The sequence below is a fragment of the Podarcis tiliguerta genome (assembly GCF_965153285.1).
Source record: "Podarcis tiliguerta genome assembly, chromosome: 9".
Classification (NCBI taxonomy): domain Eukaryota; kingdom Metazoa; phylum Chordata; class Lepidosauria; order Squamata; family Lacertidae; genus Podarcis; species Podarcis tiliguerta.
Window position 1 is genome coordinate 6,285,409 of NC_139542.1, and position 16,853 is coordinate 6,302,261.

At 45.8% G+C, this 16,853-nt stretch overlaps 1 protein-coding gene and 1 long non-coding RNA gene across 2 annotated transcripts in view; one reads left to right on the forward strand and one right to left on the reverse strand.

Moving 5' to 3' along the window:
* Positions 1-2,223: 2,223 nt before the first annotated feature.
* Positions 2,224-5,500, forward strand: LOC310657764. The gene is made up of 2 exons (XR_014501911.1): positions 2,224-3,894; positions 3,928-5,500. It is a non-coding gene; the product is annotated as an uncharacterized lncRNA (long non-coding RNA).
* A 2,810-nt stretch (positions 5,501-8,310) lies between these two features.
* The window catches only part of ADRA1D (adrenoceptor alpha 1D), a 60,203-nt gene continuing 51,660 nt past the window's right edge, over positions 8,311-16,853 (reverse strand). Inside the window, exon 2 of the mRNA XM_083398477.1 lies at positions 8,311-9,791. Coding sequence (XP_083254603.1) covers positions 9,217-9,791 — 575 coding nt within the window. The 3' untranslated portion in view covers positions 8,311-9,216. The remainder of the gene's footprint in view (positions 9,792-16,853) is intronic.

The window sequence follows — 16,853 nt, forward strand, 5'->3', positions numbered from 1 at the left end:
GGGTAGATGCAGTCATAATCCATGCATCTGTCCTGTTCTTCAATAGGATCCTTGTGAGCAATGGCATTACTTTAATGGCAGGAGCATTGAGGTCTCCTCGCAATGACCTATTTATGGAGCATTCCTCCTCATTTGATTGCACAAAGCGTAGTGCATATCCAGTCTTTATTGAACAATTCATTCTGATTTGTTTATGGGAAAGTTGTATGAAAATGAGTCTTCCATTTGTCCTGATATGCTCACACAAAGCTTATGAGGTGGTTGATTAATAATAACCAGCCTTTATTGAACAATTCGTTCTGATTTGCTTGCAGAGCAGTTATATGACAATGAGCAGTTATCCCGCATTCATCCTGTTTGACTGGCAGGGTGTTTATACGTCTTCCCATTAGTTGTTTATTCGCCCCACACTTTCCAACGCATTTCCCTTCCCCTTTCCAAACTGCAATTTCTTTTTTCTTTCTTCTTTAAAAAGTGTATTTGTTGTATCAGGGCAGAGCTCGACTCCACTTTAACTGCACAAACCCCAAGCTCTGATACACACTTGAATCCCTCCTACGAAATAGGCACCCATAAATTCTCCAGGGAATTAGAGTGCATTGAGAATACACCAGCCCAACTGCTCCCCCCACTCCTACAGCCCTGGGTCACCCGGGTGGGTCCAACTCGGGGTGATTGAGGGAATGGTCAGAATCAGCCTGATTTAGTTCTGAATCCAGCATTTCACTGGACCAGATTGCAGAGCCCTCTGCACAACCTCTGGCAGTGGATAAAGAACATATATCTCAACTTCTCCGGGGCACAGAGGCGACTTCTCAGCTGCCCTAAGTCTGTAGTGAAGCAGCAGAGCAGATGGATGAGCTAAACAGCAGCACTGGGGGGCCCTGATGGACCTGCTGTCTGGACCTGGAACCTGAGGCCTTGGGGGAGCAAAAGCAAGGAGAGCAGGACCCTCCACAGTGGTGGCTGGTGCCCATTGCAACTGGTGGGGTGGAAGGCAGGGATGTTAGGATTCTTGCCCCGTGCTTGCAGTCATGGGATTGTCGTCTATCACATGACGCTGTATGTTTTCATTCCACATAGTGGGAAGTGACGGAGACAGGATGTTTTTATCACTGTGTTCCATGATGTGGGACTATTGTCCTTTGTTCTTTCTCTCTTTGCTGTCTGATGAGAAAGAGGAAGGAGCTAAGTCAGAATGCTCCGAGTTCATTATATGTAAATAAAAGTATTGAGCTATTGAGTCTGTTAGGCGAACTGCTAACACCCTGCAGGTTCCGTAAATTGATGCCTCTTGGTATCAGTCGCTGTGATGTTCGGGCTGGAGAAAGCTTTTAAAGCTCCCGAATGAACGACCAGGAGGGAGAGAACATGCCAGTCGGGCATGTGTCTCTGCCAGGGTCCTACATGCTAGTAGGACGATCCTAACAAGGGAGCCCAACAGCAGGTGGCGCCAGAGCAAATGATAGGCAGATCCCTCTAATTCTAGTTATGCTCCCATCCTCTTCCCAGCTGGGTTCTGGGAATGAGCCACCACCCCCAGAACTGGTTGTACGCTGGAAGACAGCTGGGGATTGGCTGCGAGGCAGACTGAGGTTGGTGAACCCAAACCCTCCAATTGTCCCTATTTTCAAGGGACAGTCCTGGATTTACAGAAGCTGTCCTGGTTTCAGATTTGATCCTCGAATGTCCTGTTTTTCCTTAGGACGTCCCCATTTTCATCAGAGAAATGTTGGAGAGTATGGAATATGATGTTCCCAGGCCCCCAGCCATTGCCATTATAAGAGAACAAGGAAGATGTTCATGATGAATTTTGGTACCTCTTTTTCTGGAAAAATAGCACTGGACATCCCTATGCTCATCAGAGAAATGTTGGAGGTTATGTGACCCAGAAGAGCCATTGGATCAGGACTCCTTTGCTGTGTGTGTGTGTGTGTGTATGTGTTGGGTTGTGGTTCTGTTTACTGGTGTTCACCATGTAAATTAAAAACAACTCTCCTTGCATGTAATAAACTAACACATCATCCGGGAGAAAGATTTAGTGCAGACCTTTCATTGATGTGCTTTTTTTCTATATGCAGGGAGAATTTTAGGTGGGACAGCGTTAAAAAAATGCTAGGATTTTGTTTGTTTTCATGTAAACTGCTTGGAGATTTTTTATTATATCAAGCAGTGCATTTGTTTGCAAAGAACTTTAAAAATATGGCCCTCCCGCTTGCAATCTGATGGAACTGTCCAGAGCTGCAAAGAGTGATTGGGCCCCGTAATGAAATGTCATTAGCATTCTGATAACTCTTTGGGCTTCCCTTGATATTTCTGAAGCTGTTTTGTATGAAGAGTTTGCTTTGCATTTCAAGGGCAACTCAATAGGCTCTTCTGGGAGCTGATAAATAAAGGGGAACACGTCACGTCTTAAACAATGCACTTTTTTTTCTTTTTTAGGCAGAGTTGTGCGTGTATTTGGTACAAATAAACAAAATAATAATAATAATGTGCATTCTGGTTTTGCAAAGGTATACATAAATCAATCCAGCAGAGTTTGCATCAAATGACAGGAAGGAAAAACCCACTCTGGCTAATAAATACACTTGCAGATTGTTAAAAGGGAGAGAGAAAAGAGGAACGAGACATGAAATATCCAAAGATTCATTAAAGGAAATGTACACCTATGTACACATCTGTAAACAATAAAATAGAAAGATTATAAAACATCAGTCCAGCATTACAGTGGATGAAGCTTTCTTCCTTTCTTTCGTAGCATTGGTGAGATTCTGCTGATGTATGGAATTCAATCAACTGTGCTGAGCAGACGAGGGAAATCTGGGGATCAGATAGATCTGACATACACAATCCATATGCTACATCCATTGTCCAACATAGGGCTCCGCATTTAGTCGTTGCTGCTGCTGCTGTTTTCCTTCCTGCTGCAGAAGAGGCAAGTCTTCTGAACAATGAAATAGAGGCTTGCCTCTTCAGCGGTGGGAATTTTCCGCAGCAAAAGGACCAAGAGCAACGCTGGTTGTGTGCATAGCTCTGTCCTACGTCTGCATGACCCTTCTTTGGACCACTCACTGAGTATGCATTCACAGATTCATGTGCTTATGCATTTATCCCTGGATTCATGGGCTGATTCTTTTTATTGTTAAACTGTTAAAGTGGACTAGGGTGGATTTTCTCAGAAGGTCTGGGCATGTGATCCCTTCAACGCCCTGCCAGACTGAGGTTCGCTACAGCCACTTTGCAATATTATTATTTTTTCTGGATGCAGGCCAATGTGATCTGGATACTTCATTTTCTTTTTTTGAGTGTTCACAAGCTTGGCTTAACACACCAGCATTTTACGAGAAGCTGACCTGACACGTAAATAACAAGCAAGCAGAAACAGTTCTATTTATTAGTCCTAACCTGGGCGCTGACTCTTGTGATCTTCCATTCGTAGGTAATCCACGTGATCCTGTTGAGGCTGTAATGACTGCATATCTGTTTGGTCACTCGAGGCAACAGAAATGTTTGGTTGCTGACGCAATCCAAGGGTGGGGTTGAGGAGTTGGAAGGGACCACCAAGGCCATCTATTCCAGCCCCCTGTGATGCAGAAATCTTTCTTGCTCAATGTGGGGGATCTTTAGGGAAACCTGGTTCCGAACCTCCAAAACATCTGGACGCATGCAAATATTTTGCTCCTACTTTCCATGGGAAGGAGGGCTGGCGAGTGATGAACCTCCCAATATAAGAGTCTGCAGAGCAACTAGCAAGAGAGCATTTTCACAGACTCCACAGCATCAGAATCCACCTTGAGGCCATCCAACCTGACCTCAAGATGTGGGTATGCTATTTCTGACCAATAGCCAGCCTGCCTAAACATCTCCAGTAAAGGAGAGCCCCCACGCCCCAAGGTAGTCTATCACACTGCAAAACCTTACCATCAGGATGTCTCCCAAAGTTTAATCAAAATCTGCTCGCCTGCCATTTCTAACTGTTGGCTCCTATCTTGCACTCTGGGGCAAGAGAGATGCCCAACAGCATATCAGCATATCTGCATGGCAGCCCTGCAGATATTTGGAGACAGCTATTCTGCCTCCCCTTCACCATCTTCCCTGTCTCCAGGCTAAACATCCCCAGCTCTTTCTACTGGACCTTGTAGGACTTTATTTACCATCCTGACTCTCCTCCTCTGGACATGCAGCGGCATGGAATAGAGAATTAGAATGTGCTACACAAGCTAAACAATGGAAAATTGCTTTCGGATCTATGCAGAATGTTTCCCTTGATCCAAAATCGAGACTGTGCCAGCAAAAATGGATGTTTGGGGTGTACTGGGCTCCACAATGTCTTTATAAGAAGTATTGTCTGATACAGAAAGATCCTGGAGATGTGATACGGAAAATGCCACCAGATAGACTCCTTTTGGGTCTGAAGTTGCTGTCCGTATCAATTTTGTACTGGCAGAACCTTTGATATTTGCAGATGTTCGTGTACTTTTCAATCATATTCCTGTAGTATGTATCAGAACAACTAAAGTGGATTTTCTGAGCTGCTACGGTCACTTAAAGACCTTAACTTTGTGCCTGAATGAATAAATACCCACCATCTATTAAGCAACAGTCTGAGGACCTCACCACACCTTGGCTAAATTGGAAAACACATTTTCTATGAACTCCAGTCTTGGGTGGATACCAATTTGGGCCTCTGGAGGGCTTACATCAACTTGTATGCATGCTTATTTTCAATTGGATTTTAACTGCATTTTTAATACGAGGTGACCAGGTTTTATATCTTTATGTTTATTTTGTTTTATTTCCATTTCGTCATCGGGGGTTGGACTAGATGATCCGTTGGGTCCCTTCCAACGCTACAATTCTGCACCTAGGATTGGACACAGTTCTCCAGATACAAGCTGACCATCTCTCTTTTACACTTTCTGTGCTTAAAACAGAGTGGCGTGAAAGTACAATTGTGGCAACAGATGGCAGGGTGGGATTCCGTTAACAAACTGTAAGTGTTTCATGGGGGCTTAGCAAAGCTGCAAACATTTTGTTGTTACTAGAAAAGAACTGCTTCTCCAATTGTGTATGCATTGCAATCACAGCAGTCAGGGCTCCAGGAGAGAGCATATGTTTAGTATTCCTGTTAAGAACCTGATTTATCTCCTCCACTCACTGTGCAACATCCGCCATATATATATATTGCTGCCTAGGAAAGCTCGAGTCACAGCAAAGCCCATCTTACAGCAGCTTTTCATGTCATGGGAAAAGAATGGTTGCCTGCAAAAGCTTTGCAGAAAGCACTGTCCTCATGGCACCCAATAATTGCCCTCAGTTGCCCTCGGTCATGTCCCCACACGGCCAAATACCATTGGCTATCTAGCATTGTGACATCATCATGCTCACAGCATGGTATCTTTGGGCAGGAATGATTAAATGTCCGGTAATTTCCAATGTTTTTAAATACATCTTTCCAACCGACCAAAATGCCTATCTTTAGTTTGGTGGGGGGGAAAAAGCAAAACTAGAGAATATTCATTTCATCCTGACTTTTTACCTCAATGTTTGCGAAGCATCATGCACAGAAATCTGTGCATTGCATGGACGCTATCTGTTTTGATCCCAAATCAACAGAAATCCACAGATTTTAGTAGTACTCCACATTAACTGGTTTTTTAAAAAATGAAATTCTACATTCAAGCCTTCCCATTGACCTCAAGTGGAATTTTGACTCTGCGCCAACGGGGTTTTGATGGCCAGTCAAAGTTGTTTCCTTATGAAAACAACTACAGGCGGCGTTCAATGGCTACGATGCTATTTTCAGCGTTTGGGTTTGATTCGTAGTTGCTGTGGGCCATGATTTGCTGGCTGCCACCCAGGTCCAAATAAAAAACGAAAGGGATTGTGAGGGGGGGAGGAATCACGTTTTGATCCAAGTTGTCCTATTGGGAATTTTGCCAGGGATTTAAGAAATCTGGGGGTTCAGAGGTTCTACATGCAGTCGCTGGTTCTTTCCAATCATTAATTTTGGCAAATGTTATCTCAGAAACACACGCAGACCAGATGGAGTTGTGTCAGCTCAGTCAGGGCCAGTTTTTGCCTGACATTATTGGCTGCCTTGGGGGAAATATTTTGACAAACACCAGAATGGCTGCCTGAAATTCATCCAGTCGGCGTGTGCTGTGACAGCACAGAGAAAAGGGAATAGAAAAATGTACATACAACCCTTTCTTGCTGTCCCACCATCCACCTACTTTTCCTTCCTTCCTTCCTTCCTTCCTTCCTTCCTTCCTTCCTTCCTTCCTTCCTTCCTTCCTTCCTTCCCTTTTCTCACTGTAAAATCACAGTTGCTACCCTTGGAACGCAACTGTAAACCTTAGTTTAGAGGTTGAACCAAGCTGGAAACCTTTGCAAGTCCTACCAGTTTTTCCTTCTTTGGTCGATGCTTCTGTTTTGTGCAAATCTAAACACTCTCAGAATCCTGGGTGCTGGGCATGAACTTGTGCTTCCACCGAACCTGTGCTTTCATTCTTGCTTCAGGTTTCTAGTCCACATGACCACAAAGAGTCACTTGAAAGCATGCTGGCAATGAGAGGTGCCAAGCTGGCTAAATAAGATTTCTGGCAGTCGGGTGGGGGGGTGGGGATTGCTTTCCATGCATGGGCATATGCGGAGTGATTTCCCCTCACCGTTGAGTGACCGTCATCATTTGGGTCTCCATACAAACAGACAATCATAGCAATGTGGACTCATGTGGAGGGCTGGCTGTCTGCCACACCAGTCATTGTGGCGAAGTGAATTTTATCACAATCCCCTAACCAAATTGGAGGTGGTTAAATTCTCCTCGTCGTGTGAATGAGTCCAGTGGTGAAGCTGACAATCTCTCCAAATGGATTAAGGAGACCTTGTCCCCATCCTTGGTTTTTTAAAAAAGGTCCCTATTGTAATACAGTGGTACCTCTGGTTATGAACTTAATTTGTTCTGGAGGTCCGTTCTTAACCTGAAACTATTCTTAACCTGAGGTACTACTTTAGCTAATGGGGCCTCCCGCTGCCACCTCACGATTTCTGTTCTCATCCTGAGGTAAAGTTCTTAACCTGAGGTACTACTTCCGGGTTAGCGGAGTCTGTAACCTGAAGTGTTTGTAACCCAAGGTGTTTATAAGCCAAGGTACCACTGTACTGACTTGACCTCACTTCATAGCTAAGATACATTTGATCTGCTTTTCGGATTTCTGATGTTTCCGGCATTTCTTTTCTTTTAAATCTAAAGAACATCAGATTTGGGTTTTTCAAAACCCCAGTTAGAAAGCAAGCTTCTAGACCACTTTGTTGCAGGAATAAATTTTGAAAATGGGGACATCTCCTGTTCTCTAAACCAGGGGTGGACAACCTTTTTCATACAAAGTGCCGCCTTCCCAGCTGGGTAGCTTTCTGAGGGCTGTATGCTGGCAGTGGGCGGAGTCAGAGGCAGACATGGGCGGAGCAATGAATGCAAATGCTACCTTTGTACAGTAGGCACGTTTCTGCACATTCACACAAACACATTGCTCTCCATCTTCCATCCAGAGAAGCAAAAGGCATCATCAGAATTCAAGGGCGCACTTGAGCCAAGCAGAAACACTCGGGATGCAAAGCAGGGATAGTGAGGGGCGTGGCCTGAGGAGAGGGCGTGGCCTGGAGAGTGTTCCAAGGGCCTAATAGGGAGGCCTTGGGGGCCACATTTGTTTCCCTCAGAAAGTTGCACTCCAAGCAGATATTCCTTCCGTCTTGCTTTCTCCCTCGAAACAACAATGACATGAAAGAGATATTCTGTGTTAAGACTCTGTTCCTCCTCCCCTCTGGATCAAGGGGTGCAGCTTCTGTGAGCTCTCTGATTGGCTACCCTCTTTCCCCCTCTTGCCTGAGGTCACATGTCCTTACCTCTCCTGCTTCTATGTTATGTACTGAGTTGAATAGAATCCAAAATGCAGCAGTCTGATTGGTCCTAGAACAATAGGATTCAGAATGCAGCAGTCTGATTGGTCCTAGAACAATAGGATTCAGAATGCAGCAACCTGATTGGCCCTAGAACAATAGGATTCAGAATGCAGCAGTCTAATTGGTCTTAGAACAATAGGATCAAGAATGCAGCAGTCTGATTGGTCCACAGGAGCCACCCAATCCAGCTCCAGGTGGAAGTGAATCTGCAACCTGATTGGTCTACAGGTGAATCCCGGAATTAGCCAATCACGTGGGGCCCATTGTGTAAATAATGTATATAAAGCAGACATCCTGGGGGAACTTCTATTCCTCCTCACTGCTATGAGCTGAATAAAGAGCATGAAATCCACTCCCGACTCCGAGTATATTTCACTCCACATGGCCAAAAATTGCAGTTTTCTGCAACCAAGAGCTCAGAATAAAGAGTAACAGTTGGGCAATTTTATGTAAAAAAACCCCAAACCCGTCTATTGACTTGTGCCATTAATTTATGCATTTCGGGGTTTCTAGGCAAATACCTGGGGTTTCCCTGGTGCTGAGTATTTGGGGGGGGGGCACAGATTAAAAAGGGTTTCCCCACCCTACCAAGACCACCCCCTTGCCTATAAGAGAAACAGATATTTCTCACTGCTCTGTCTCCTGCGCTGACAAACTCTTCTTCCATGGGCTACCCCAACGCTCACGGGAGTCCGTTGAGCTGGACCTGCCCATGTAGACCTTGAAGGGTCCCATCCAGATCCATGGCGGATTCAACCGCAATATTCTGAGCACCAGTACAAAATAGGGCACCTCACACCTGGGCTTAAAACCGGGCATTTGCCAACCACCTTTCAGTCCGGTGGACTTTGCCCGGTGGAAGGAACTGGTGGCAACTTCTCCCCTCGCAGATTCCAAGTTTGATGACGGCAGAGGGAAAGGACCCGGTTCAAATCAAACAGTTTATAATCTGCCTTATCCTGAGTCAGACACAACTGAATCAGTATAGCCTACATGGCCAGGCCGTGTCTCTTCAAGGTATCTGGCAGAGGAGACATTTTCTTCCTCAGTTTTTGCTACCTGAGACCCTTCTTGGACGGGAGATGGCTTGGGACAGAGCATGGGGCCTTTTGTACTCAAAACTCGGGCTCCCACACTCGGCTCCCAGGGCACCCACTTGAGTCTACCTGCCCCCCCTTTTGACAGCCAACCACGGCGCGAGAGACATCGACAAAAGAAAACGGAACCCCAAAGGGCAGAGATCCCTGCTGGCAATTAAATATCCGTCTCCTTAAGCCCGCAGGACTCAGAGTCCGTCAAATCGTCATACATGTGGTACTCAACGCACTCCATGAACTCATTGGGGATCCCGATCGAGACTGACTCCACCTCCGTCTTGTACGAGGCCACGGCGCCCCCTTTGAGGGAGCTGCCTCGGATTTTCTGCGAGAGGCTGTTCATTTTTTCCTTCAGCTGGGTGGAGGGCTTCTGGAAAGGGGAAAAGAGTCTCCACCTCTTGAAGTTCAGAGTCCTCCGTTTGCTGGCTCTTTCCAAGCTGCCCGAGTTCAACATGAAGGAGCCGTTGAGCGTGGAGATCCTAGACCTGGGCTCCCTCTCGGAGTCTTGGCCCGACCCGTTCATGGAGGCCCCTCGCCAGTGGTTGTCGTAGACCCTCCAAATGGGCCTCCTCCTCCTCCGGCACTGGCACTTGAGGAGGCGGGTGAAAGCCCTCTTGAACTCTTTGCTTGAGCAAGGGTAGATGATGGGGTTGACGCAGCTGTTGAAGTAGCCCAACCAGAAGATGACTTTGAAGAGCATCCCTGAGGGCTTCAGGGAAGGGAAGAAGGAACCTGGGCGGGAGATGGGAGAGAAAACAAGGCAAGAACGTAAGAATGGCATTGCAGAGTCAGACCTTAGCATCATAGAATCTTTTTTTCTTTTGAATTTTAATTATGCTTTTCAGATATATACTTTTCACTGATTTTACTGTCATTTTGACATATATTTTTTTGATACACCAAAAAAAGAAAACAAAAACAAATGAAAATATTGACAAACACAATATTAATTACAAAACAATAAAGCAAAAAATGGTCTTTAAACATTTAGACATTTTAAAACTTGACTTCCTTCCCCCTCTTTCTGTGGTTCCTTAAATTTATTTTTAATATCTTCTGCATTACCTAAATTAACTTATTCGTTTACTTATCTTCTTTAAATATATAATCTTATGTAAAGGTAAAGGTAGCCCTGACCATTGGGTCCGGTCGTGGACGACTCTGGGGTTGCGGTGCTCATCTCGCTTTACTGGCTGAGGGAGCCGATGTTTGTCTGCAGACAGTTTTTCCGGGTCATGTGGCCAGCATGACTAAGCCGCTTCTGGTGAAACCAGAACAGCGCACAGAAACGCCGTTTACCTTCCTGCCGGAGCGGTACCTATTTATCTACTTGCACTTTGACATGCTTTCGAACTGCTAGGTTGGCAGGAATAATCTTATGTAGCTGCGGGTTATTACAGTAATTCTGTCAGTGTTTTTATCTGTTTACAATTTATCTGTAAATGTTCAATAAACCATTTTCAAAATGTACTTTGGGAAAGTACATTTAAACATTTTTTTCAATTCATTATGGATCATTTCCCAATACTCTTTTACCCTTTTACAAGTCCAATACATCGGAAAGAATGTTCCCTCCATCTCCAGCACTTATCTGATTCAGTCTTATACATCTTAGCAAACCTACTCTGAGTTAAATACCACCTGCAAAAATTTTTCAAGTACCTCTCCTTCAAAGAAGAGCATGCTGTGAACTTCAAGTCACTTTTCCAGAGTTTTTCCCAGAGGTTAAAATCTATACTGTGTTCTATATCTATTGCCCAGTGTCTCACTGAAGCTCTAATAAGCTCGTTTTTTGTTGGGAAGCCCCATTTGGTACCTGCGCTCAGACCATCAAGGTGCGGTCCAAGGTAGAATGGGGGTGGGATCCTTTCTGGACCCCAGATCCTGACCCCAGAGTTATGGCCTCAACACATTCCTGCAGGGCTGGATTTAGGTTTGATGAGGCCCTAAGCTACTGAAGGTAATGGGGCCCTTTATACGCCCAGCTGTCCCTTGTCAACAACAAATTGTCGCTGTTTTTTGTGTTGAATATATCTGTATAGTAATTTATGGACCTAATAGGTATCTAAAGCCATTTGCACATGTTGGCATGCAACCAGTCCATGCAGAATGTAAAAAAAAAAGGGTAAAGGGACCCCTGACCATTAGGTCCAGTCACAGACGACTATGGGGTTGCGACGCTCATCTCGCTTTATTGGCCAAAGGAGCCGGTGTAAAGCTTCCGGGTCATGTATCCAGCATGACTAAGCCGCTTCTGGCGAACCAGAGCAGCGCACGGAAACACCATTTACCTTCCTGCTGGAGAGGTACCTGTTTATCTACTTGCACTTTGACGTGCTTTTGAACTGCTAGGTTGGCAGGAGCAGGGACCGAGCAACGGGAGCTCACCCCATCGCGGGGATTCGAACTGCCGACCTTCTGATCGGCAAGCCCTAGGCTCTGTGGTTTAGACCGCAGCACCACCCGCGTCCTGACATGCAGAATGTAGGCACCCTATATATAGAAATGAGCAAATCAGTGATATTTTAGGGAGCAGGCTAGCAGGTGGGACCCATTACTTACATCACAGGAGCCTACACAACACAAAACACTGTTGCTGTTGGTAGGTTTTATTTTATTTGCTTTTTAATCTTATACTTTGGAAATGTACAACCAGTTTTTTCCTTTAATTTTTTTTGGGGTCCCCAAGACAGTTGGGCCCTAAGCTATAGCTTTTTTAGTTTATATGTATTTTTAGCTTATATGTATATGGCACTACATTCCTGTGATTATTCACGTTTCTGGATAGATTGCTCATGCAATGGCACCCATGGCGGCCAGCCCCTGCTTCTTCACCAGAAATGGAGCCCCCTCAGCCATGCCCTTCCCCTCACCTCCAGGTCATAATGTGATGGAAGGAACCAAGAGGACTCCATCTCCAGCGATGCAGGGACCGAAATCTCCAGGCCCTGATTCACACCTGTCCCAGAGTCTAAAGAGGATCTAATAAATAACAAAGCAACCGTAACCATCCCTACTCAGAGTAAGTCCCACTTGGGTTCATAGAACTGTAGGACAGGATGCCCAGGGTTCAACCCCATGCAAAATTTCAGTGGGATTTACTTCGAAATAAGTGAGATTAGGATTGCAGTCTAAATTTGTTGACTCTAGACTGGCATCTCCAAACCTCATGGATCAAATCTACACTTCCAGGTGCCATAAGAAAGCTGCAGAGATAGCGCAGGATAGTGCGCACCCCGGAAATGATCTCTTTCAGCTTCTGCCTTCTGGAAGAAGGTACAGGGTTATAAAGACTAGGACTAGTCGCCTGAGAAACAGTTTCTATCCAGATGCTATTTTGGTTTTAAATGCAGCGTAAGGAGTCTCTATGGGAGTATATTGTATTTAATTATGGGGTATCAGAGTGTTTAGGGGGCTAACCAGGCTGGGATAGCAGGCTTGTTGGTTTTTGAATGTCTGATGTAGATTTTTGAATTTCGTTGTTCTGTATGGGACAATGACAATAAAGATTCGTATCATATCGTATCAATACGCTTTAGCATGGCCCCAGGCTGGGGTAGATGGGGTCTGTAGAGTCACAGAAAACAACAGCAACAATTTGTATACCGTCCTATACCTGCAGGTCTCAGGGCGGTTACAACACAATATAAAAACACAAAATACATGTGAAAAACAAAAAAGCGAATGTAGAGTTGGAAGGGACGTCAAGGGTCATCTAGTCCAACCCCCTGAAATGCAGGAAGTCTGATGCATCTGGAGGTTGGGGAAGCCTGGTCTACGTTATAACTGGGAATGGATTGTGTCTGGGTGTTCGTGTGTCAGCCCAGCCTCGGCCGAAACCTCAAGGCGAGATTCTTCTCCCCAAAGTGATAATGAGCGCTCGCCCTAATGCCATTATCCATTCCTGGAGTTTTGCCTTCAGAAATAGAAAGTGGAACGGCTGAGAAGCCAGCAGGGCCAGTCCTTTGGTTGTGGCATGATGTTCTTGGATAATTGGAAGAGGCTTCCTTGTGCAAGCATCAAATCCTCTCTTGTCTATTAATCCCCATTTGTCCCCATTAATCCCCCATTAACCCTCTCGGAGTTCCGGCACGTGGCGTTTCCCATCTCTGTCCAGCAGATGGCTCTCCTGCACTCTGCCCGGCCTCCGTGGCTATTGCCCAGGGAACTCTAAGAATAACTCTCTGACTCAGCCTGACTGTTTTTTAATTTTAGATGAATCATGACGCTGCGTGACTGCGGTGTTAATTTGTATTATGGGTAAATAGCATGCGCTTCCAAGGCACTGGTGCTAAACCCCGGTGTCAAAACAGCTCCGAGGGGAGCGCTTGGCATCACGGGCAAGGAAACATCGGAATCCTGAAAGCGAGAACAGAAAACACCCTCTCACAATACAGACCCATAGTTTGCTGGCTGAGAAAAGCAGGGACCTGTTTGTAGAAGGGATGAAAAAACACACCCAGCAACATTGTGGGGGTCCCGATTTTGCAGAGTCTGAACTGTGGGCTTCACTTTCAGAAGGTGCAAGATTCCAGGGCAAGTGATATATTCATTCACAAGAACATAAGTAGACCCTGAATACAGGCTTCAAGCTCTCGTGAGTTGCATTGACAAACCAAACACAGGAAAATTATGTATACAGAGTCAGACCTTTCGGCTCTCCAGCTCAAGGTTGTCTACGTGCCAGAAATGAACCAGATCTAACGGGTGGGCCAAATCCTTAACTTCCTTACACCTTGCTGGCCAAATGAAAGGTCGATGGGGAAACTCTCTGGCCAAGCATCTGCCATCACAATGCCATCAGGCAATGGTCCTCAGGACTTCAAAGCACCTGCCTGGCAGGCTTGAAGTCACAGAATCACAGAATTGTAGAGTTGGGACCACAAGGATCATCCAGTCCAACCCCCTGCAATGCTGGAATCTTTACGCCCAATGTGGGATTCGAACGCACAACCCTGGGATTGAGAGTCTCATGCTCCACCCACTGAGCTATCCCAGGTGATAGGGTGGTGACTTCAAGCCTGCTCCCTTCAGGGATTGTCTAGGCAATGTCTAGGCAACACGATGACCATGTACATGCGCAATAAACAATCTTTTATAGAATTCCTTCAAACCATAACAAGTCCAAAATGAAATCTTTAGTCTCAAAGTCTCTGAAAATCTTTGAATGAAGCAAGGTACCAGACTTTGCACGATGAAAGACAAGCTGTGAAGCTTTGTGTAGTCAGTAAATATGATGTCCAACACTGAACAGTGATTCCGGATATAGACTCCTGTTTTGTAGAATTCTTCGTCAGTGTGGTGGGAGGATATAGAATTGCTTCATAAACCCATCTTATTTCAAATGAATGGATGTAAATGAAAATATCAAACACTGTGGAACCGTGCTCATGTAATAACGTAGTCACTGCTGCATGATAGAGCTGGGAGCTTCGTGATTTGCTGATTTTAATCAGCAAATATTAACCAGTAAGGCTGTGGGTAAAAGCACACCCTTGCTTAAAAGTTGCAGCTATTTTGGAGCTGGTATGTTGTTAACTGTACCAAGGAATGAAAAGAAAAAAACAACAACAACATTGAAGATGGACACCCCTTCTAACAAGAGATTTTAGCTTGGAAAGATGTTTAGCCTGGAAAAAAGGGAGTCTGAGAGGAATTTGAGAGTCATCATCAAATATCTCAGTGGCATGCTTGTTTTTTCCTGCTCCGGAGGGTAGGACTCGAACCCAGGGCTTCAAGTTGCAAGAAAGGAGATTCCGACTAAAAGTTTGGGGAAAAAACTTTCTGACAGTAAGAGCTTTTCGGCAGCGGAACAGACTCCCATGAGTAGTGGTAGACTCTCCTTTTTAAGCAGAGGTTGGATGGCCATCTGTCATGGATGATCTGGTTGAGATTCCTGCATTTCAGGGGGTTGGACTAGATGACCGCTGGGTCCCTTCCAACTCTAGGATTCTATGATTAGTCTGTGTTGTTTGTTAAATTGTCACACATCTCCCCAAAAGAGGAGGTCACGTGTTATGCGCTCTCTCTCTCTCTCTCTCTCTCTCACTTTTAAACAAAACAGCCGAGCTATTATTCTGGAATCCAGGCAGGGATGCAGCCAGAATCTTTGAGAGGTTTCTTGTGCCGCAATTGGCAAGCCTCAAGTCCCTTTTGGAAGGGCATTTGTTAACCACCAGACTTGCATTCTGGAGCAGCCTGGAACCGACTCCCAAAATACCTTGGTGATGCTCTTTCTTCGCTCTCCCCCTTCAACTCCCTCCTCAAAAGCCAACCGTTCTGTGAAATAAACACACCCCCCCAACTGAACCCCCTTCCGTCCATTGCCCCTGCGGTGTGTCAAATTTAAGACTAAAAGTTCCTCGAGGCAGGGATAGCTATGTTGGTAGAGACTCATAATCCCTGTGTTCAAGCCCCACGTTGGGCAAAAGATTTCTGCATTGCAAGGGGTTGGACTAGATGGCCCTCATAGGCCCTTCCAGCTCTATACTATTTAAAAATAGTATAGTATTTAAAAATGAATACTATTTATTTTTTATCCCGCAAAGCAGGTCCAACATCCTCCAGCAAGGCCCACCGGCACTGACACCTGCCCTTTGTCTGCGAGCCACCCTTTTGGATTTCCCACAATGCCCCTGAGGTAACACCACTCCAGGGCATTATGGGAAAGGTAAAAATGGTGGCTTGCAGCTGATTCCTGCCATCGCTGAGCAAGTCCATGGTTGGGGGCCCACAGATATAGGAGGTGGACCACCAGAGAGCTATTTCCCAGAGAGACATAAAAAAAAAAATACCAATATTTCTGGAGTGAGGATGGACCGTTGTGGTCTTTATTGACCAAATTAGATGCTTTGTGTTATGTACTGAAGTTCTCACCCTGGGCCAGCAGGGGGATACTGTAGATAGTTTTCACTCAGGTCCGCATATGCAAATAAGGAATTGAAAGTGACATCCAGTGATTGGATAGTTACAGAAAGTTGTTACTGTTGCTTTGTAGTTGAGCTCTATATAAGCAGGTTGGCTGAACCCTTCAGTTCAGTTCTGTTCTGGACTATGAATAAACAAGAGTTGTCTGAAGAATCGCTGTGTCGTCTGATATGTTCACCCACAACTTAACACTTTGGGCTGTACCGGTCCATCCTGATTTCCCAAACAGCAGTGGTTTATTCCAGCAGGAGAGTAGCTTGCTTCTACATGGCCTCCTCTGCCCCTTTGGTGGGGAGAAAGGGCCTGTGAGAAGCATTTGGAAAACAGACAAGCTGGCCAGATTTTCTAGACCTCGGCTCGGAAGGAGGGAGAGATGAAGGCTGGGATATATGCAATTCATCCTCAGGCCGATAGCAGCAACTGTGCTTATCCACAACATTCATTTTCATTTGGGTGTTCCTGGTTTACAGAGGGCATTCCTCTGTTAGGCAGGGTCAAGGGGCTGTCTTGTCAAAGTTCGGGGACCCGAAAAGAGGTGGCCACCAAGACCTTAACACCTGGGCAGTGGCGTAGCATGGGGGGTGCAGGGGGGGCCGGCCGCTCTGGGCGCAACATTTGGGGGGGCGCGCTCGCAGCTCTCTCCTCCTACCTGGCTCACTCACTCTCTCTCACTGCAGTGCTGGCTGTGCAAATCCAAGCCGAGCCGCCGGGTCGCCGCCCACTGTCTGGGGGGGGGGTGCCAGGTGTGCGGTGCAGTGAGGAGAGAGAGCGAGGGACTATCTGGGGGAAGGACAGTGCAGCAGGGGGCGCAAATTACTTGCCTTGCCCCGGGTTAGGGGGGCGCAAATTACTTGCCTTGCCCCGGGT